At 41.5% G+C, this 23,576-nt stretch overlaps 2 protein-coding genes and 1 pseudogene across 2 annotated transcripts in view; 2 read left to right on the top strand and 1 right to left on the bottom strand.

The window, feature by feature from the left end:
• The window catches only part of LOC116223730, a 90,363-nt pseudogene that overhangs the window by 14,923 nt on the left and 51,864 nt on the right, over nt 1-23,576 (top strand).
• LOC116223725 (zinc-binding protein A33-like) lies at nt 17,562-23,569 on the top strand. The gene is made up of 5 exons (XM_031581426.1): nt 17,562-17,936; nt 18,851-18,946; nt 19,032-19,295; nt 19,883-19,994; nt 22,969-23,569. The coding sequence occupies exons 1-5, from the start codon at nt 17,727-17,729 to the stop codon at nt 23,505-23,507; spliced, it is 1,221 nt and encodes a 406-aa protein (XP_031437286.1). The 5' UTR covers nt 17,562-17,726; the 3' UTR covers nt 23,508-23,569.
• LOC105912355 (rootletin-like) overlaps nt 23,527-23,576 on the bottom strand; it is a 7,204-nt gene continuing 7,154 nt past the window's right edge. Inside the window, exon 11 of the mRNA XM_031559233.2 lies at nt 23,527-23,571. Coding sequence (XP_031415093.2) covers nt 23,527-23,571 — 45 coding nt within the window. The remainder of the gene's footprint in view (nt 23,572-23,576) is intronic.

Genomic DNA, 23,576 nt, shown 5'->3' with positions numbered 1-23,576 from the left:
ACCTCAAGAAACACGACGAACTCGGAGGATGCTAATTCCAAAACTATGGATGCGCTAGCAAAAGCTGTTGGTGTTATCCAAGCTTCCATCAACTCATTCCGAGAAGAAAACCGGGCGTCTATTGCTTCTTTACACACAACGCTTAATGCACTTGGCCAGAGAATTACGAGTGTGGAGGAAGGACTTAATGAACTGGATAAAAGATTGGACGGTGTGGAGCTATCACAAACTTCCTTAGCTAAGGAGAATTGCGAGCTAAGGGAGAAAGTATCATACCTGGATAATTACACAAGAAGGCAGAACATTAGAATCGTCGGGATAAAGGAAAACATAGAGGGAACAAAGCCAACGGAGTTCATCGCTAATCTACTTGTGGAGTTGTTTGGAGAGGATAACTTTCAAATGTCACTGCCTGTGGATAGAGCTCATCGAAGCCTAGCTCCTAAACCGCGAGATGGCGACAAACCCCGACCATTCATTGTAAAGCTACATCACTTCCAGACCAAAGAGCGGATCCTGCGCCTTGCGCGAGAGAAAGGTGCGCTTACCTACAATGGATCAAGAATTCATATATTCCCCGACTTCAGCCCGGACATCAACAAACGTCGTGCAGCCTTCTCCGATTGCAAGCAGATGCTCCATGCTGCACACATCAAATTTGGTATGTACTTTCCAGCCACACTGCAGTTCATCCACGACAAGAAGCGTATGAAGTTCACCGACCCCGTAGAGGCACTTGCATACATCAACAATCACATCGCTGGCCAATCTCCTTCACGCTCCACTCCGGACGAGGATAATCAAGGTGACGAGTCAAATCCAGAATGATTATGAACTATGTCTGACCAATTGCATAAGGGGGAAAGAACCACTAGAATCCTTTTTTCTTTTTCTTTCTAACTATACGTTCAATGACCTATCCGCCATTAATGTAGCTATACAATATATGATGGACAGTCCTTTTCCCCCTACACCGTATAGTTTCATGTTCATAGTATGTCTGAGGGCATGACCTAATTTTTACAAACATAGAGGTTCACAAAGTTTAGACTGCTTGTTTAATAGCAGGAGAGTTGCAAATGAGAGTTTGCGAAAAGTTAATGTGTTTCAGGGGGGAATGCCATTGTCAGGCTTTAGGGCTCTGTTTACTATGTGTTAAGTGTAATTGTGTGTGTATATATGTTTTGTTTTTTGTGCATCCATTATCTTATACCATTCAAGTAGGATAGACACAGGTATATTTGATAAGTTTACTTGCAATGACACATAATACCTCCAAAGCAATTCTAGGCAACAGGGATGTAAACATTATAAGTTGGAATGTAAAGGGTCTTAATCACAATGTTAAAAGGAAGAAGGTTCTCTCACACTTGCAACATCTGGAGGTAGGCATAGCAATGCTACAGGAAACTCATCTACGCAACAGGGATCATATTAGGATTCATAGAGACTGGGTGGGACAAATGTTTCATTCAAAATTTGATGGCAAAAGTAGAGGAGCAGCCATACTTATTCATAAGATATTCAATTTGATGCAACAAGCACCATCTCTGATCCAAATGGTAGATATGTAATGGTTGTGGGAAAGCTATTTCAGATCCCTGTCATATTAGTTTGTATATATGCTCCTAATTTTGATGACCATTGTTTTTTTGAGAGGATGTTTAGCTCTATCCCTAATCTTGACAGTCATCATCTTATTTTGTCTGGTGATTACAATCTAGTAATGGACCCGACATGGGATCGTTCGTCTCACTCTATGTCAAAACCAACTAAATCAGCTCAAACAGTGCAAGCATTCATAGATTCACATAAACTGATCGACCCATGGAGATTTAAAAATCCCTCTAAAAGGGAATATTCTTTCTTTTCCAATGTACACAAATCATTTTCAAGAATAGACTTTTTTCTAGTTGATCCTTTTCTTCTAAATGTTATCACCGAATGCAAATATCACTCAATTATGATCTCTGATCATGCCCCTGTAGGTATGACAATAAAACTTCTATCTCAGAGGTCCAGGCGGTCATGGCGACTTGATCCACTCTTGCTGGCTGACTTTGACTTTGTTGAGTTTGTCTCAAAACAAATAGATTTCTACCTGGAAACCAACAGAACAGATGACATATCAGCCTCAACTCTGTGGGAAGCACTTAAGGCATATCTTAGAGGACAGATCATTTCTCACAATGCACGCACTAGAAAAAAACACCATAATACTATTATAGATGTATCCTCCAGAATTAAGACTTTGGATAACCAGATATCAACGTCCCCCACCCCTGACTTGGTCAAAACAAGAATCAGCTTACAAACTGAAGCGGATCTTCTATCTACCAATGAGGCAGAAAGGCTGATATTCAAGTCCCGTAGTCGATTTTATGAAGAGGGGGATAAACCTTCTAAACTACTGGCCAGCCAGCTTCGTCAGAAAGCAGCATCTCATATCATACCACAAATTAGACTGTCTGATGGTTTACTAAGCGAAGACCACCAAGCTATAAACAACCAATTTAAAGAGTTTTACTCAAAACTATATTCATCAGATTTAAAACCAGATCAAACACATTTTGATGCCTTTTTCTCTAATTTAAACATACCCACAGTTGATCCCGACTATAAGGCAAATAAGGCCCCTCACACAGAAAGAAATTATCACTGCAATAATGTCTTTACAAAGTGGGAAGGTTTCTGGCCCAGATGGGTTTTGTACGGAGTTCTATAAAAAATTCCAGGATCAACTAGCACCTCTCCTTCTTTCAGTGTATGAGGAAGCATTGGAAACCAAAGTCCTCCCACCCACACTCCGACAAGCATCCATTACACTACTACTTAAGAAAAACAAAGATCCACTTGACTGCTCATCTTATAGACCCATCAGTTTGACAAACTGTGATGGTAAAGTGTTTTCCAAAGTAATTGCCCTCCGTCTTGAGTCAGTCCTACCGGATTTGGTCTCATATGATCAGACTGGATTTGTTCAAGACAGGCAGTCTTATTTTAATTTGAGACGCCTGTTTAACATCATTTATACCAAGTCTGATAAAATAGTCCCTGAAGCAGTCGTATCTCTTGACGCAGAAAAGGCATTTGATAGGGTTGAGTGGGACTATCTCTTTTATACACTACATAGATTTGGGTTTGGCCAAAATTTCATTAAGCTAATCAAATTAATATACACTGACCCTGCTGCTTCAGTTTTTACCAATTCTATCTCCTCTGATTACTTTGGTCTACACAGAGGGACCAAACAAGGTGACCCCTTAAGTCCACTACTTTTTGTTCTAGCTATAGAGCCACTTTCAATTGCATTAAGAAACAATGGTAAAATAGAGTGTATTGTGCGTGGGGGCCTAACACATACTGTCTCACTATATGCTGATGATTTATTATTATATGTCACCAACCCAGTTACCAGTGTACCTGAAGTCCTTGATGTTCTTGAACATTTTGGAAAAATATCAGGGTACAAGCTTAATTATAACAAAAGTGAATATTTTCCTATTAATAAAACTGCTGAAATATATCCCAACTTACCCTTTAAGCTCTCAGCTAACTCATTTACATACCTAGGTGTAAAAGTTACCAAGTCCTATCATCACTTATTTAAAAACAACTTTGCTTCTCTTCTGGAACAGACCAAAAAAGATATTCAGCGGTGGTCCATTCTACCATTATCCCTTATTGGGAGAGTAAATTCTATAAAGATGAATGTAGTACCAAAATACCTTTATTTATTTCAAGCTATACCTATATTCATACCAATGTCATTTTTCAAAGCCTTCAGCCAGTCCGTATCTTCTTTTATTTGGAATAGTAAAGCTGCACGTATAAGAAAAGAATTTATGGAGAGACCTAAAGCCTGTGGTGGATTGTCCCTGCCAAATCTCCGTTCATATTACTGGGCTGCTAATTTAAATGCTATCTCTCTATGGCTAAAGGAGTGGGATGACACAGCCCCTGCGTGGCTTCAAATTGAACTTGCTACAAGTAGGCCACACTCACTTCCTGCTTTACTCTGTGCATCTTTACCAACAATAGTGAATAATGTGAATGGAAATGTAATTGTGAATCAGTCTTTGCGCATCCTCAAACAATTAAAAAAATGCTTAGGCATCCAAAACATCTCTATTTACTCTTCAATAACAAATAATCATCTTTTCCAGCCATCTCTGTTAGACAATGGCTTCAAGATCTGGCGTGATAAAGGTATACATAGCATAAGGGACCTTTATTTTGAAAACACTTTTGCCAGCTTTGAACAGCTGTCCGCAAAATATGAACTGACAAATGCTCACTTCTTTCGCTACTTACAAATCAGAGATTTTGTGCGTAAGAAATTTCCTAACTTTCCAAACCTCCCTCCCTTATCCTGCTTGGACTCTTTGTTAAAGGTTAATTTGTTAAAAAGAGGTAGAGTATCAATGATTTATGCAGAGATCATGAACATACTGAATCCCTCTGCATCACATATAAGGGAGGAATGGGTAAATGACATTGGGGTAACACTTTCTGATGAAGAATGGGAGATGCCTCGTCTATTTGCTCAAGACATGCCTTAATACAGTTTAAAGTCTTGCACCGTCTACACTATTCAAAAGTTAGACTTGCAAGGATATTTCCAGATATAAACCCTGTGTGTGACCGATGCAAACAGGCCCCTGCGACCAACGGCCATATGTTATGGTCTTGCCCAAAACTTACGGAGTTCTGGGATTCCTATTTCAAAACAATTTCCCAAATATATAACTATCATATTCAGCCATCATCTGCAACTGCCATCTTTGGTATCACACCGTGTTCAGAAGAATCTAATCCACCAGCAAACCTACAACGGGTCATTGCTTTCTCCTCATTATTGGCTAAGCGTGCCATCCTTTTTAAATGGAAAGATCCAAAGCCTCCAACACATAGTCAATGGATAAGAGACATGATGCAAAACATAAAACTAGAAAAAATAAGATGTACACTGAATGGCTCAATGAAGAAATTTCATAAAACATGGGATCCTTTTATACAACATGTAAATATGTTACCTGGCCTAGAACTGTAAATATATATTGTATTATATCTTGTCACTGTAGTTTATCTTGTCACTATTGATCTGCCCTACTCATATACCGAAATATAGGGTTATAAATATATGAAATATATATATATATATATATATATATATATATATATATGAAATATATAATAATAATAATAATAATATATAATAATAAATAGTATATAATAATATTAAATGAAGTATATATATGTATATATTGTATATTCATATTGTATATGAATATAAATAATAATAATAATAATATATGAAATACTGGGATGCTGTTTTGTTTTGTCTTTTTTTTTTTTTTTTTTTCTTGTTCCCTTAGGTATGTCTGTCATTTGTCATGTGAGGTGTCAATTGTTGTTGCAATATAATTTTATATCATATAACTTCTAAAATGTATTGTCTGTAAAGCGGTAAAAAATCACAATAAATAAAGTGTTTAAAAAAAAAAAAAAGTGTGAAACACTGTCCTTCTGTGATGTTGATATAATTGTACTCAGACTCAGCAATTATATGAAGGTCTTATTGGTGTTATAAGCATTAAATGTGCTCATCCAGACTCAGGCCCAGCACACGGAGAAGCAGATCAAGGAGGAGTTTGAGGAACTTCACCAGTTTCTACAAGATGAAGAGGAAGCCAGGTTAGCTGCACTGAGGGAGGAAGAGGAGCAGAAGAGTCAGATGATGAAGGAGAAGATTGAGAAGATGAGCAGAGAGATCTCATCTCTTTCAGACACAATCAGAGCCATAGAAGAGGATATGGGAGCTGATGACATCACATTCCTGCAGGTATTTTTGTCAGTGAATCTCTTTAGCATTAAAGACTTGAAAGACCACCTCTCTGGATGATGCACTGTATCTATTAAAAAGCACATGGGTCACTACTCCAATCTACACCACAACTGTCTATTTTATGAGTACTATTTTACTGTTTTAAAACACAAACACACACATGGTACACACTTGTTCTCATCAGTGTCTGGTTACTGACTGATAGACCAAACCTCAGGATGACATTGTATCTATGAGAAGTGGGTCACTACTCCACATATGCTACCTATTGACTTTTGTGATTATTATCTTATTGTTGTAGCGTACACACCAAGGACATGTCATCCTTATGAATAAATAGTGTTTAATACAGCATAATTTAATCCATTTCCCTTCTTTTTTTACTAGAACTACAAGAGCACAGTGGAGAGGTGAGTGATCTGCCTCCTGTCTCTCTCTTCTCTGTGGTTCTGAACCCAAACACACAGCATCACTGACTCACGCCACAACCAGCTTCTTCCCGGCTGCAGTTATTAACAAGGCCCGGGACCCCCACCTGACTTGGACTTTTATCCCGCCCCCACACCTCAAGTCTGTGTTACATTAACACACATTACATTGCACATTGCACATTGCACATCCACATTGCACTCCTGTTTTGCATTTTGCATTCTACTCACTTTTTTATTTACATTGTTTATGTATTTGAGTCGTATATAATGTGTTTTTTTGTTTGTTCTTATGAGTAGTACTTTTCTTATGTGTAGTACTTATTGTGTTTTTATGTTTTACGTTATGTGTAGTACTTATTGTGTTTGTATGTTTTATGTTAACTGTATGCACCTATACACCAGAGCAAATTCCAGGTAGATGTAAACCTACTTGGCAATGAATACAATTCTGATTCTGATTCTCCTGAATGTTATTCCAGAGCCCAGTGCACACTGCAGGATCCAGAGAGGGTTTCAGGAGCTCTGATCAATGTGGCAAAACACCTGGGCAACATGAAGTTCAGAGTCTGGGAGAAGATGCAGGAGATTGTTCAATACAGTGAGTACACAGTCACATCCGCACACACACATCTGCACACACACACACACACACACACACACACACACAAACAGTGCATTTCGTCCATTGTTACTGCCGTTAATGCGGCACAAAAAAATATGTTTTAGGGAACGCACATATCTACACACACACACACACACACACACACACACACACACACACACACACACACACACACACACACACACACACACACACACACACAGTGTTAGGCTTTTAGTAGTGAAGGCCCCACTAGCAGACAACACAGCTCAAGGATCAGTGTTAGTTTTAATAACGTTTTCCGGCAACAATCCAAAGGCAGAAGACAGTCTCGTAAGTCAACAGGCAAGCAAGAGGTCAACAATCCAACAGTCAAACAGAGTCCAAGGCAAAAGTATCCAAACACAGAATCCAACAGGGTCAGGTCAAAAATCAGGCAAAGGGCCAAAATCACAGGCAGACAGAGTATAGTATGTCAAAACATGCTATAAAATGTGGCAAAACACCTGAGTCTGTGAGAACATGCAGGAGATTGTTCAATACAGTGAGTATAGTTAGCATCTCTCTCTCTCTCACACACACACACACACACACACACACACACACACCTTAAACAGTGACTCGGACATCAGATTATATTTCTCCAACTTTACCCTCACTCCACTGGCTTTCAGTACCATTTCACAATAGTTTTAAGGCTTTGCTGATGATGTGCATAGAACTGCATGGCTTGGCCCCAGATTATATATCAGGGCCCCGTTCGTCGTAAGGGCTGAAGCTAAGTTATTCAATTGTCCTTTTAGCCGTTAACATTAGCGAGCTGATTGAGAACAGCAAATATCGGTTCGTCAACGGCTCATCCGCCTCCAAATCATGTGGTTAATTTCAACCAGGCTAAACTTATCAGGGCTATTGCGCGTGCATGTCCTACTTCAAAAGGCAGGAAAGGTCGATCACCAAAACAATGATTTTCTAACGGTATAATGGTTCTAAACTCAAAGAAAAGGGCTCTTTTTTTCTCCGCTGGCGAGCAGGAGATGAACATGAACGCTTATGAAGAATACAAGACCATAATCATGGCAAATTTCAACACCGCCACCGCTGTGAGAGCAAGGTGTGTTGGGATGTTTATAGGGTGATATCTATGTATGAATACCTGACGGCAAGTGTCAACTGGTACAGAGGATTCCTCCACCGGTTCGTAACTGCAAGGTTGCTAGTTTGAATCCCCTCACCTCCTACCTCGGTGTAGTTTTACATTTCCTTGTAAGTCGCTTCGAATAAATGCGTCTGTTAAATGACTAAATGTATTAATAACAAATGCAATAAATTGAAGCAGTGAAAATAAATTGTCTGTATTTCTCTCTATTCTTATCATGAGTCCACCTTAATCATTTTCTACAATAATGATATGCTATGGTGTACTAATAACACTCATATAATTATGAGTGCTTTGTTCTCCGCATCACCGACACTACAAAAATGTACCACTCGCAAAAAAGCGCAAGACAGTCAATGTTCGACTGTGGTGTTTGCAATAAATGACTCGAGAAGTTCTTGTAAATTAATTATTCCTTGTCGGCTGAATCGGTAGCGCTCATACAAGAACTCTTCATAATGGAATAATGGATCTTGGCAATGGCAAAGAACTCCCTAGGCTAATCTAACTATCTAATATCAGTCCTTGGTCAATGGGATCCCTCCTTTTTCCGGGGGTGTGGCAAGCTTATCCAGCTACACTTAAGTTAGCCTGCGTTGGACCAGGTTAGTGCTAATTGATATGTTACTATGGTGATTTATCAAAAGTTGCTTCCACGAACCAAAAAGAGGGGTGTTTTTTATCTTAGCTTGAAAATTAGCTCGCTAAACCGCTTAGAGAGCTACGACGAATACCCCCCAGAGCTCTGCTGCCTATTCAACATGCTCAATCGACTGAAGAGTCAACAACTGGGCTCTGACTAGTGCCAGTGTGGGACACACCACAAAACTAGGGCCACAGACACTAACCGACTGCACAACATTGGCTGATGGCCGACTGTAGGCCCTGTGTGTCACGGGCTTATGAGTGTCGCTCATTTGCAGTTTTTGCCCCTAAACTCTGGAACATCCTTCCCTATAATGTCAGATCTGATTCCTGCCTGGTACTTTTCTAAAAACTCATTTTTATAAGCTTGCCTTTCCTGATGCCTGATGGTTATATTATTGGTCAGCTGGGTTTGTTTTGTTAATTGATTCTAATTTAAATATGTTTACATTATATCTGTTTGTTTTTTGTTGTTGTATTTATTGTGGTGGTGCTAGACACACAAGTGTTGTTGTTGTTGTTGTTGTTGTACATTTCGTACAGGCACTGCTACTGTCATCACACTATTCATCATCATCTTCATTGTTGGAATCATCATAACTTATTCATTTACTCATCATTTAGCCTCATGTGTGTGTCCCTTCTCTCTTTTCACACATCACTCAGTGTTCAGCTCATGTGTGTGTCCTTTCTCTCTTCTCACACATCACTCAGTGTTCAGCTCATGTGTGTGTGTGTCCTTTCTCTCTTCTCACACATCACTCAGTGTTCAGCTCATGTGTGTGTCCTTTCTCTCTTCTCACATCACTCAGTGTTCAGCTCATGTGTGTGTGTGTGTCCTTTCTCTCTTCTCACACATCACTCAGTGTTCAGCTCATGTGTGTGTCCTTTCTCTCTTCTCACATCACTCAGTGTTCAGCTCATGTGTGTGTGTGTCCTTTCTCTCTTCTCACACATTGCTCAGTGTTCAGCTCATGTGTGTGTCCCTTCTCTCTTTTCACACATCACTCAGTGTTCAGGTCATGTGTGTGTGTTCTTTCTCTCTTCTAACACATCACTCAGTGTTCAGCTCACGTGTGTCCTTTCTCTCTTCTCACACATCACTCAGTGTTCAGCTCATGTGTGTGTGTGTCCTTTCTCTCTTCTCACACATCACTCAGTGTTCAGCTCATGTGTGTGTCCTTTCTCTCTTCTCACACATCACTCAGTGTTCAGCTCATGTGTGTGTCCTTTCTCTCTTCTCACACATCACTCAGTGTTCAGCTCATGTGTGTGTGTGTCCTTTCTCTCTTCTCACACATCACTCAGTGTTCAGCTCATGTGTGTGTCCTTTCTCTCTTCTCACACATCACTCAGTGTTCAGCTCATGTGTGTGTCCTTTCTCTCTTCTCACACATCACTCAGTGTTCAGCTCATGTGTGTGTCCTTTCTCTCTTCTCACACATCACTCAGTGTTCAGCTCATGTGTGTGTGTGTCCTTTCTCTCTTCTCACACATCACTCAGTGTTCAGCTCATGTGTGTGTTCTTTCTCTCTGCAGCTCCTGTGACTCTGGATCCCAACACTGCAGACCCACTACTCGTCCTGTCTGAGGATCTGACCAGTGTGAGAAAGGGTTATGAGAGACAGCAGCTTCCTGATAACCCAGAGAGGTTTGATGAGAATTCCAGTGTCCTGGGCTCTGAGGGCTTTAACTCAGGGACTCACTGCTGGGATGTGGATGTCGGAGCCGGAGACAGTGACTTCTGGTTCATGGGAGTGAAGATAGAGAAAATATGAGAAGGCAGGGGATGGAAGAAAGGAAGAGGCCCGAGAACAGTCATGGGGATAGGAGGAGGAATGGGAGAATTAGCTGGAGGTCAGGAACAAGGGGGTGTGTCATGTCAAAGGAAAGAGGTGAGAGATAAAAACAGAGAACCAACAGAGTTTTGGGCTGAGAGGGACAGAAGATATAATAAGCTGAATTACTTTTTGAAACAAGCAATCATAAAGGAAATGTCAGTAAAAGATATGGAGTGGCTGATAAATGAATAAATGAATGGAAGTTAGTATAGTCACAGGTATATTGAGTGCTCAAGTACTGTAAGATAAATTTGTTTATCAAATGTATCTAATCATATCATACTTAATCAAATGTATCAATGAACTATAATCACAGGAAAAGGGCAGTCAGAAAACAGCAAGTAACATATACATGGGAAATGTAAAGCAGAGTCGGACAGGAAAGAGTAGGCTAAAACTGGCACAAAGGCCCAGAGAGGAGAAAGGGATAAAGTGGTCAAGTCTGGGGCACAAAGGAAAGTGTCCAGACGTACATGTGTCAGCAGTTTGAAAAGCAGAAGTAGAATAGCACAAGAATCATGTGTTATAACTAAGTGCCGAGTGGAAGACAGTGTAGGTGGGTGGCGCAGGGGGCCAGAAGTGACATCACAGAATTAGGCCTTAAAAGTGCAAGCATCCTCTGTTTAGACTCTAGATTGCGCATTCTCCGGCTTGCCTGACTGTATTTGACTGTCTGTTGGGCAAGTTGTATTGTGTCAGTACCTACCAGTAAAACTCAACCTTGTTACAACAAATTGCTTCGTATGGTGGTTCCTCTCCAAAACAACACGACAGAGTATTTTTACTCTAACAGTACACATGATGTTTAAAACAAGGTTAACTATTTGCTTTTGCTGCATAGACAATAAGATGTGCTTTTATTGCTGTATAGTGTATTGATAGTGTGTAATTTCTATGATAACATAAAATGTTTCGTGTGTCAAATAGACACATAGGGGGGAATATGTAGGATATTTTTCTATGGTAAGATGAACATGGATTGACTCATTAACAGGCCTCAGTTAACAAGTGGACAGGCTGAACAGCTGGAAAACTCTAAAAGTGATTCATTGACATTCCAGGGGCCCCATAAGGCGCCATGGGAAACACAACCCTCACGAGGAGATAACACTCACAGTGAGCTCATAAAAAATTATATAATATTAGATAGATAATTCTGATTGGTCTTGGCAAACAGCCATACAGAAAGAGGCACGAAGAAACACAAGAGAGTGGGAGGAACTATGTTCCTTTAAACAGTCTGACCAGACATTCATACATTGAGATCGAGCTAATCCATGGACCATCTCCTTTTTGTGGCTTAATGACTACAATAAATCTCAGATCAACACATCAGGCCTTTTGACTATTGATTGTGGAATTGCGAGAGAGTGGCTGGTTTTCGCAATGACAATCACTATGGAAAAGTAGTTAGGAAAAGACATAGAAAGTGTTTTTATTTACCTCAGTCACTTCTGAGAATGAATTTTGGGACTGACCAATCAGCATCCTCCTACCAGATCCCTCCCTCTGACTGTCCCTTTCTGAAGGAGGTAGTGAAGCTCAGTGAAGCTCGGCTCTTTTCTTTCTGTTCTACCACACGAGAGTACGTGAGATTTTGGGGGAAATTATTAAGGCTTACTTCAATAGTTTGTGTTCAAAACCTTAGGGAGGTTGGAATACTTTAGAAGATTAATATCCAAAAAGATTCAGTAGAGACTCAGTAGATTTATGAAACCAGTGAAAGTGGAAGTAAAGATTGTCAACCTGCCAAAACCAAAGGGAAGCTTTTACTTGGATTACATTTAGTCTTGGAAAATGGCCTCCAAGCTAGAACAGGACATATTGTGTCCTTTGTGTTCTGATATCTTCAAGGACCCAGTTGTTCTGTCATGTAGTCACAGCTTCTGTAAAGCCTGTCTGCAGCAGTTCTGGGAAACCAAAGGATCCAGGGAATGTCCAGTCTGCAGGAGGAGATCATCAAAGGAGCAGCCACCAACCAACCGTGCATTACAAAACCTGTGTGAGACATTTTTACAGGAGAGAGTTCATACGCACAAGAGGAAACGCAAGCTCTTCTGTCTAGATGATCAACAGCTTGTGTGCCTGGTGTGTCGAGACTCAAAATTACACAAAAACCACAGCTTCAGTCCTACTGGAGAAGCAGCACTTGAGATGAAGGTAAGGCTCTTTGGTCATCGATGTGACGGACCCCTTTGGGCTCGTCAGCTCTTCCTATTTTGACTGTGTCTATTCGTGTACGTAAATGCATATGTGTGTGATTTCAAGTGTTTTGAGTATGTGCATGCGTGTATGCCTGCATGTCAAGCCCTAAACAAGCCTTTCAACACTGTGAAGTTCAAGCTTGCTGCTCAGATAATAAGATGATTTAATCATCTTAAATAATAAAAATGTGTCTCAGCCATATTCACAGGATTGCATAAAATATATTTTATAGTATTCTTACACATACTGTATGTTCAGAGATCACACACACACACACACACACACACACACACACACACACACACACACACACACACACACACACACACACACATACACATACACCTATTGCAAATTGTTCCAGTCACTTTCCACTGCCTGAGAACATGTATGACAAGTACATGTACTCAGGTCTGTGGTCAATAATTGGTTGTTAATGAGTTAGTATGCAGGACACACACACACACACACACATGCAGGTCTGTGGTTAATGATTGGTTGTTGTATGATGTGGGATCCCGTTCATGTGTGGGATCAGTGACAGATTGGGCTGGATTGAAACATTCCATTGTGTTGAGGAAGACTCTGACAAGAGGTGCGCTAGGGCAACAAACATGGATGATAAAATGTCCAACAATTTAAATTCTATTCACATCAATAAGGAGAGAACCCAAGAAGTCACTGAACAAATTAATACAAGGGTAGTTAAATTATATTAAGACGTTAATATTGATGAGACAGAGACCAGCGATCAGAATTAAATCAGTACTTTATCTTTTGCAAAAGAGGAAGTGTGCTACAACCAAATGTTGTGAACAGACTCCAAATATGAGCTGGGCGCAGCCAGCCTTATGTGAGTATAAAAAACAGGTTTCATGACAGACAAAGGGCGGTATTCTCCGGTCCCATCTCTTCAGAAGTTACAGCAGTGATCTCAGAATATGTCCTTGAGAAAAGAGCAGTGTGCATGACTATCAGTACAAAAACAGGCAGTTTGCCTCAGCAAGGGAGTAGGCCTCCTGTAGGCCTCAGCACACAGGATAAGCAAGCAGATTAAAATACAATAACAATGTCTTCATTCAATTTCTCTATCAGTAGCTTAGGGAGGCCTGTAGACTTAAACACAGAGACCAGGTTTGGGGGTCAACAGTTCATCTTTCAAGAGCTGGTAATCAAAGCTAATGTCAGGGGTGGCTGTTCATTGATAGGGTTGAAAGAGTCTGAGAGGGCGGCAGTCCTCCCTGCTTGTGCAGTGGTGGTCGTAGATAATCCTTTGAGGAGTATATCCTTAGTTCATAACTCCACCATTAGCCTTTGGATCTTTTCATTTAGTCCTTTAATTGTATGACCACATGAGGGGCAAAGGTCACAAGGCATCATAAAGACTGGTTAAGAACGCAAAATCTGATAATAAAATAATATCCTAGTAAAACAGAATAAAAATGAGCAAATACCTAAATAAAATAGAATAAGAAGCATACAAGTTTTATCTTACACATTGCTGCACAGACACACATTCTCACTTAGACATGATTCAATGATGTTAGCAAGTCAGCAATAAAGTCACGACACACATTCCAAGAAACCCCCGGTAAGGATGGGGTCTCAGGGGGTCTCAGAGGATGTCAGGGAGTCTCAGGGGATCCAGACACACACACACACACACACACAGGAGTACTCAGGGGAGTTAGAGTAGAGGGAATAGTTCATTCTGATTGGTTTTGGCAAACAGCCAGATAGAACACACCCCACGATGTACAGGCCTTAAAATGGCATGCAAAACGTTCATACAATGAGATCGAGCTAATCCATGGACCATCTCCTTATTGTAGCTTATTGATTACAATAAATACTTCAGATTTCGACATCCAGTCTCCGGTCTTCTGATTGAAAGAAAAGTTGTAGGACTCAGTCTCGCCACAACCGCAGTTTGACAGTTGATGTGTCAGCAGATCAAGAAATACAGAAGTTCAGATAACGGGCATGCCATGTGATCGTCTCGTCCACTCTGTACTCAGTAATAACACATGATTTTCTTGTCATGAGACGTCCGAACTCAGAGGGATGTTTCAGGGTCAAACAGAGTTTACTAAGGAATACAGCCAGGTGAAGGGGGGTGGAGACACATACAGGGAGACCTAACACTAGGGGGGCTGGAATATATATATATATTTTTTTTGAGATCGTCAAATTCACACTAAGCCACCGATTTAGTGAACTTATTTGTTGAATTTTTAGAGTTAGAAATAAAATAGTCTCGAGTAGCACAGGAATCCCGCCTGTTTGAGACTGTGGTGGCAAGCGCACGGCTCTGTTTGGTCGTGAGTGAGTGAGCCTTGCGAGCGTGCAGACAGACGGTGATAACGTCTAGTAAACAGACTTGCAGCGACTGTCCGACCAAAGCTGGTGAAAGCTGCCATACTCAGCTGCTGGATATAAAGGTATAGCACATGAAGTTTAAAATAGTAAAAGAAACGAAATGGTTAAATCATCACGAGTTAATTACAGATGTCGTGGCTCTCTTTTATCATGCCAGTTCATTGATCCTGTGCGTATGCTACCCTAATCAGTAGCTCCGCCAGCTATAACTAGCGAGTGAACTCTAGCCTACAACGTTAACCTACTCACTTGAGCTGCAAATAAATCTCTACCATGCTACAGTATACTTAGCACCTATCTCAGCAGATGTCTTCAATATGTTTATTGTTGTGCCATATTTTAAATCTAAATTTGTTAATTTATCTTCCTAAAACCCACTAGAGGACACTATTTCAAAAGGTTATTTCCCAAAAAATCTCATGGGGGAGCACGCCCCCAGACCGCCTTAGTTTTGCTGGGTCACAGGAAAAAGAATAGGTTTTATCTGGGCTTAGCCCCCCCAAAAGTGGGAACCTAGATTCGCCCCTGCCTAAGAGACTCGCGGGAGAATGCTCAAAAGTAAACGTGTCTTTTATGAGCCAACAAGGAGACTAGAAATACTAGAAACCGAAAGCAAAATACACAGCGTGAAACGCTGGAAAACGTAAACTGTTAAAGTAACCGTCGTGATTGTGTGATTAGGAGACGTGAATGCAGTGCAGCTGGGACTGTGAACGAGACTGATGAAACGTGCAGCTGGGAGAGTGAGTGTGCTGAAGGGGGCGTGGCCGGAGCGGAGCGCAGTCGTGACAATTGCAGGTTGATTCTCCGTCTTCCACTATCCTGTCATGTTCATGTGGGATACTTCCAGTGGCGGCGCCAGAGATTTTTTTCTGCAGGTGCTATGGGGGTGCTCGGCGTTTTACCGAGGGTGCTATGAAATTAGGGTGATAGCATATGTGTCACATGGTTCTCTACTACAACACCTCCCCACCATATCGTCATATCTGTTTACATGTTTGCTCTCTGAAGCGTCTTTATGGTCCATGAAAAGCGCCATACATCGATCGTATTATTATTATTATTATTATCATTAGGCTGCTTCCGACGGACACGCACATAGCCGTGTTCCTCTGCGACGGTCACTGACAAAATGCATGCAGCATGTTATAGATTCCGCAATCCCAAATACTTCACTTACTTCAGTGGGGGTTAAAGTTGGCGCCAGATGACCACCAGGTCACCACTACCATGTCTGACAAATTAAACTAAACATAAATAGTTCAATACATTCTAAACTAAAGAGGGCAAATTAGAATAGCAGATAGAATGAACTAAAACAGTCAAAGAGTCAGAAATGCTTTCAAAAAGTATATATTATTTCAGGTCACAATCAATAAAAACATAGAAGCTTATGTATACCTGGCTAGCACAGACAGACTGCTCGTCCTAGGCTAGAATCTCAGATATTTTAAGGCGGATCCAGAAAAATCCCCAAAAGAGACCGCATTCATTAATGTTACACAGCTAACAAGACCGTTCCACCTTAAATCTTAAACGGTGTAAAGATGCAGGCCCCTTTTAAAAGTGAATGAAACAAAACAGTAGGCACTCAAAACCACAATAATCAGAGCTAGATCATTGTATCATTGTACAATACAACTCTTAAAGAACAGGCAAAAATGCAAACAAAACTATGCTGGAAAAGCAAAATCCGGGCAAGCCAGCAGACCAGGCGTAGCATGGCTAGCACCCTCAGTAGAGGTGTAGCATAGGGTTGATCTCTTTGACTACGACGTTCCTCTTCTTCTAAATCAGATTCAGATACCCCTTGCATTTCTTCTTCTTCTTCAACGTCACATGATTCTTCTACTCGTGGAATTTTGGGTATCAAAAACCGATCCATTATTGTGAATTTGTTGATACTACCGCTTGACTTTGACTTTGACAGTGCACTAGCTCTCTTTCTCCTTCAATCGTCAGGAAACGTCAACGTTCACGCATGCGACGTGTCTGTGTCGTGCTACTTGAACAATCTGTTCATTTCAATCTGTTATTATTTTCTTTTGTGATTGAAATATTATTATCACACAATAAATTAAATTAAGAACGCAGAATTAAATTAAATAACAATAATAAATACACCATTATTTTCTTGGGGGTGCTATGGGGGTGCTATGGCTAATCCAGGGGGAGCTATAGCACCCCCTAGCCCCCCCCTGGCGCCGCCCCTGGATACTTCTATTAGAAACTTTTTAAAAAAAACTGTGTTTAGACTAAAGAGGAAAACAGTTTGGGCTTAAAGTGAAGCTGGTGAGGCTGAAGTTCTTGGTGATTCAAGTTTGAATCAGAGAAGATTCAGAGTTGGGGACTGTCTCGACTTCTTCTCAGACTGCTGAAAGTGAGAGCAAACCTGCTTAAATAGCCTTCAGAAAGGACTGTGTAGTGTAAAGACAACATGGCTTCTAAGAGGATCTCTGCTGTCCTGTGTGATGTGACTTCTTCAAGGATCCTGTCATTTTGACATTGTGCTCACAGTGTGTGTAAAGCCTGTCTGCTGCAGTTCTGGGAGAGCAAAGGATCCAGAGAATGTCCCTACTGCAGGAGAAAGTGCTCAAAGGAATTATACCCTCTTAACATGGCGTTAAGGAACCTGTGTGAGACCTTCTTACAGGAGGGAAGTCAGAGAGCTTCAGCAGGGTCTGAGGTGCTCTGCAGTCTGCACAGTGAGAAACTCAAGCTCTTCTGTCTGGAGGATAAACAGCCTGTGTGTGTGGTGTGTCGAGACTCCAAAAAACACACCGGCCATAAGTTCCATCCTATAGATGAAGCAGCACTTGACCGCAAGGTTTTGGTGATGAGAAAAATACCCATAGGAGTTGATTAGTTCACAGAACAGAACAATCCTGTCCGTCCCTGACCGAGACGGACGGTTCACTTGGTCCCCGGGCACTGAGAAGCTGCCCACTGCTCCTGGAGGATCCTGGAGGAGGGACGATCCGGGATGGGTTAAAGGCAGAGCAAAAATTCACGGCGACCTCAGGCCTGCGTGTGCGTGTGTGTGTGTGTAGTGTGTCCTGGTCCCCTCCATATATATATAACACGTGTGTGTTGCTGTGAGTTGTGCGTGCAATAAAAAACTGACTGCAGTCAGCCTTGTTTGTTTGTTTGTTTGTTATTTCTTGTTATTCAGGCTCCTCATGTTTGTAGTTCCTGCAGTTCCCACAAGCAGAAGCAGGTGGCGGTGTTGTACTCTCTTTCTTGGTTTCTGCCAAGTGGTAGTGTTAGCCATTTTAATCTGTAATGGCTGGTGTTTGCCATCTCTACTGCACTTTCAATGGTCTTATAAAATAGTATATTACTGCATTAGTAGACATTCTTTCTGTTGCTGGGGCTAAATTGGAAGAGGAACTAAAAGATCAAGGTGCTAACAACACAGAGGTCATGGGTTCGACTCCCAGAGAACACATTGACGGATGAGAAAGAATATCTGTACTGTGTGTTCCTTTAGACAAGAGCATCTGCTAAATGATTTAATGCAAATTCTCTCTCTCTCTCTCAAACAAACACACACACATCTGTCAGCACTTGCAAAAGCTAAATGTTTTATTTCTTTGCTCAGGTGTGTGTGTGTGTGTGTGTGTGCGTGTGTGTCTGTGTGTGAATACACAGTAATGTGTTTGGTGTGATGTTTTGTTTGTAGTTCAATATTAGAAGAAGAACACAACACCCCTATTACAGTAACATTTTCATTCATTCCAGAAGGAGCTGAACATTACACTGCAGCCCTTACAGGAGAAACTGAAGGCCTTTCAGGAGGCTAAACTCACCTGTGATGAAACAGCAGAACACATTAAGGTGAGAGACTTGTCTCAACGCTCACAGAAAAAGCAACTATATGAAGGTGTTATTGGTGTTATAAGCATTAAATGTGCTCATCCAGACTCAGGCCCAACACACAGAGAGGCAGATCAAGGAGGAGTTTGAGGAGCTTCACCAGTTTCTACAAGATGAAGAGGCAGCCAGGATAGCTGCACTGAGGGAGGAAGAGGAAGGGAAGAGTCAGATGATGAAGGAGAAGATTGAGAAGATGAGCAGAGAGATCTCATCTCTTTCAGACACAATCAGAGCCATAGAAGAGGCAATGGGAGCTGATGACATCACATTCCTGCTGGTATTCTTGTTAGTGAATCTCTTTAGCATTGAAGTCTGATTTTAAAGACCACCTCTCTGGATGATGCACTGTATCTATTAAAAATCACATGGGTCACTACTCCAATCTACACCACAACTGTCTATTTTATGAGTACTATTTTAGTGTTGGAAAACAAACGCACACACACACACACACACACACACACACACACACACACACACACACACACACACACACACACACACACACACACACACACACACACACACACACGGTACACACGTATTCTCATCATTGTCTGGTTACTGACTGATAGACCAAACTTCAGGATGACATTGTATCTATGAGAAGTGGGTCACTACTCCACATATGCTAGCTATTGACTATTGTGATTATTATCTTGTTGTTGTAGCGTACACACCAAGGACATGTCATCCTTATGAACAGGGTAAGATGTACTTACCTGATAACAGTGGTCTTTAATACAGCATCATTTAATCCATTTCCCTTCTTTTTTTACCAGAACTACAAGAGCACAGTGGAAAGGTGAGTGATCTGCCTCCTGTCTCTCTCTTCTCTGTGGTTCTGAACCCAAACCCACAGCAGCACTGAATCCTGAATGTTATTCCAGAGCCCAGTGCACACTGCAGGATCCAGAGAGGGTTTCAGGAGCTCTGATCAATGTGGCAAAACACCTGGGCAACCTGAAGTTCAGAGTCTGGGAGAAGATGCAGGAGATTGTTCAATACAGTGAGTACAGAGTCACATGTGCACACACACATCTGCACACACACACACGCACAGTGCATTTCGTCTATTGGTACTGCCGTTAATGCGGCACAAAAAAAATGCACATATCTGCACACACACACACACACACACACACACACACACACACACACACACACACACACACACAGTGTTAGGCTTTTAGTAGGCCCCACTAGCAGACAACACAAGGATCAGTGTTAGTTTTAATTTTCCGGCAACCATCCAAAGGCAGAAGACAGTCTCGTAAGTCAACAGGCAGGCAGGAGGTCAAAAATCCAACAGTCAAACAGAGTCCAAGGCAAAAGTATCCAAACACAGAATCCAACAGGGTCAGGTCAAAAATCAGGCAAAGGGTCAAAATCACAGGCAGACAGAGTATAGTACGTCAAAACATACTATAAAATGTGGCAAAACACCTGGGCAACCTGAAGTTCAGAGTCTGTGAAAATATACAGGAGATTGTTCAATACAGTGAGTATAGTTAGCATCTCTCTCTCTCTCACACTCACACACACACACACACACACACACACACACACACACACACACACACACACACCTTTAACCGTGAGTCGGACATCAGAGCATATTTCTCCAACTTTACCTTCACTCCACTGGCTTTCAGTACGTTTTCACAATAGATTTAGGGCTTTGCTGATAACGTACAAAGGACTGCATGGCTTGGCCCCAGATTATATATCAGAGCTCTGCTGCCGATTCAACATGCTCAATCAGCTGAAGAGTCAACAACACAGGTCTGACCAGTGCCAACAGTGTGGGACACACCACAAAAACTAGGGCCACAGACGCTAACCGACTGCACAACATTGGCTGACGGCGACCGTTGGCCCTGTGTATCACCAGCTTATGGGTGTCGCTCATTTGCAGTTATGGCCCCTAAACTCTGGAACATCCTTCCCTATAATATCAGATCTGATTCATCCCTGGTGCTTTTCTAAAAACTCATTTTTATAAACTTTTCTTTCCTGTTTTTGTATTTTCATTATATTTTCATTCACCTTTTCTGCTTGTTTTTTGTTGTCATATTTAGTGTATTTTCCCTACTCATTCTGTAAAGCTTTGGGCTAAAGTCAGAAAGGTGCTAGACACATTAAAGTGTTGTTGTTGTTGTTGTTGTTGTTGTTGTACATTTCTTACAGCCACTAATGCATCTAATGCACTATTCATCATCTTCATTGTTGGAATCATCATAACTCACTCATTTACTCATCATTACTCACCTTTACCTTCTCACACATCACTCAGTGTTCAGCTCATGTGTGTGTCCTTTCTCTCTTCTCACACACATCACTCAGTGTTCAGCTCATGTGTGTGTGTGTCCTTTATCTCTTCTCACATCACTCAGTGTTCAGCTCATGTGTGTGTTCTTTCTCTCTTCTCACACATCACTCAGTGTTCAGCTCATGTGTGTGTCTTTTCTCTCTTCTCACACATCACTCAGTGTTCAGCTCATGTGTGTGTGTGTGTCCTTTCTCTCTTCTCACACATCACTCAGTGTTCAGCTCATGTGTGTGTGTGTGTGTCCTTTCTCTCTTCTCACACATCACTCAGTGTTCAGCTCATGTGTGTGTGTGTGTCCTTTCTCTTTTCTCACACATCACTCAGTGTTCAGCTTGTGTGTGTGTGTCCTTTCTCTCTTCTCACACATCACTCAGTGTTCAGCTCATGTGTGTGTCCTTTCTCTCTTCTCACACATCACTCAGTGTTCAGCTCATGTGTGTGTCTGTGACGGCATGGCGACCGTCCCGGCAGTATTACACTGCCTACATGTACAAACATGAACCGTGCGTGTGTTATGTTTGTTATCCGTGTCTGCATATAGTTTCTTAAATGTTGGTTAACCAGATCATACATCATCTAAACTTCTGTGACTTGCACTCGCTTTCTACAATCATTACACCTCTACATTTTAAATAACCACATCATACAATGTCTTGTGTTAAATGTTCGGTTTATTTAGTTTAAATAGCATACACCATATTGTCATATTTCATACCGTTTGTGTATCGTTGTTTAGTGTCTCATCGTTTGTTTGTTTTGTGAGTAGCCTATGCCGCAGATAAACGCGGGTTGGTAGCTTCCGATTAATCCGGAAGTTATTTTATCATATTTAATATGTCGGCTGATATTTTATGTGTCGGCTATGCCGTCACCAAGCCGTGGTATGCATAAGGTGATGCTCCACTGTATACTTCTTCCACGCTGTGTGGGATTGTGTTTTATGGCTGCTCTGAGCCAAATGTTGTGGCTTATGAGCCAAATGTGTTTACCTGCCTGACACCCCTGAAGTTAAATATTGGCATGGTCCAATTGAAGGGAGTGTCATGGCCTATTTCATTGAGATGATCCTGAGTGTCGAGAGAGTTGCCGTTTCATAAAGACCTAAGTCTTTGGAGCTCTCACCATGGACTAGTTTAAGTGGTCCTTTTATTGCTTAGACCACTGTTATTGTGCTTTTGTGTATGTGGCTAGGTTGTCCATTTATATGTGATTATTACAAAGTTTATATTATTTATTTATTTAGTATTTTCATTGTTTTACTGCCTTATTGGCCTTCTTTGGGCAGAATAAAATGCCCATCTTTTTCAACATCTGGAACCTCCTGAGTCCTCCTTTGAGATTACATCTAGCTCAAGACGGTCAAGCTATCCCTACCTTTAACTGTGCTTTCTCTCTTCTCACACATCACTCAGTGTTCAGCTCATGTGTGTGTGTTCTCTTCTCTCTTCTCACACATCACTCAGTGTTCAGCTCATGTGTGTGTGTGTCCTTTCTCTCTTCTCACACATCACTCAGTGTTCAGCTCATGTGTGTGTGTGTCCTTTCTCTCTTCTCACACATCACTCAGTGTTCAGCTCATGTGTGTGTTCTCTTCTCTCTTCTCACACATCACTCAGTGTTCAGCTCATGTGTGTGTTCTTTCTCTCTGCAGCTCCTGTGACTCTGGATCCCAACACTGCAGACCCAAAACTCATCCTGTCTGAGGATCTGACCAGTGTGAGATACAGTAGTGAGACACAGCAGCTTCCTGATAACCCAGAGAGATTTGATGAAGGTCTCTCTGTCCTGGGCTCTGAGGGCTTTAACTCGGGGACACACTGCTGGGATGTGGAGGTTGGATACAGTGATTACTGGTCCCTGGGAGTGAAGACAGAGTCTAGTCAGAGGAAGGGATGGAATACCCAAAGGGGAGTCTGGCGTGTGTTTCATAATAATGGTGCATCTGAAGCACGCTCTCCATCCCTGCCAGACACTGTCGTCAGAGTGAAGCAGAAACTCCAGAGGATCAGAGTGCAGCTGGACTTGGACAGAGGAGAGCTGTCATTCTCTGACCCTGATAATAGCACACAACTACACACTCTCACACACACTTTCACTGAGAGAGTCTTTCCATTCGTTTGGACTCTCTCAGGTGCCCCTGTTAGGATTTTACCAGTAAAATCTTGCATTACGCTGAAGCATCACAGTTAGAGCTCATACAGCCTCTGTCTTACCATGGATGATAAGAATCCAAAACCCTGATAGTAACACACATCTATA

The sequence above is a fragment of the Clupea harengus genome, chromosome 2 (genome assembly GCF_900700415.2).
Source record: "Clupea harengus chromosome 2, Ch_v2.0.2, whole genome shotgun sequence".
In the NCBI taxonomy this organism is placed as follows: domain Eukaryota; kingdom Metazoa; phylum Chordata; class Actinopteri; order Clupeiformes; family Clupeidae; genus Clupea; species Clupea harengus.
Note: the sequence above shows the minus strand (reverse complement) of the source record. Positions and strands in the feature narration are given on the sequence as shown.

Excerpts from the sequence above, each read along its gene's own strand:
- LOC116223725 (XM_031581426.1), top strand. The coding sequence starts at position 17,727 with ATGGCGTTAAGGAACCTGTGTGAGACCTTCTTACAGGAGGGAAGTCAG. Across the intron at positions 17,937-18,850 it reads AAGCAGCACTTGACCGCAAG|AAGGAGCTGAACATTACACT; the intron begins GTTTTGGTGATG and ends CATTCATTCCAG. Across the intron at positions 19,296-19,882 it reads TGAATCTCTTTAGCATTGAA|TGCACACTGCAGGATCCAGA; the intron begins GTCTGATTTTAA and ends TCCAGAGCCCAG.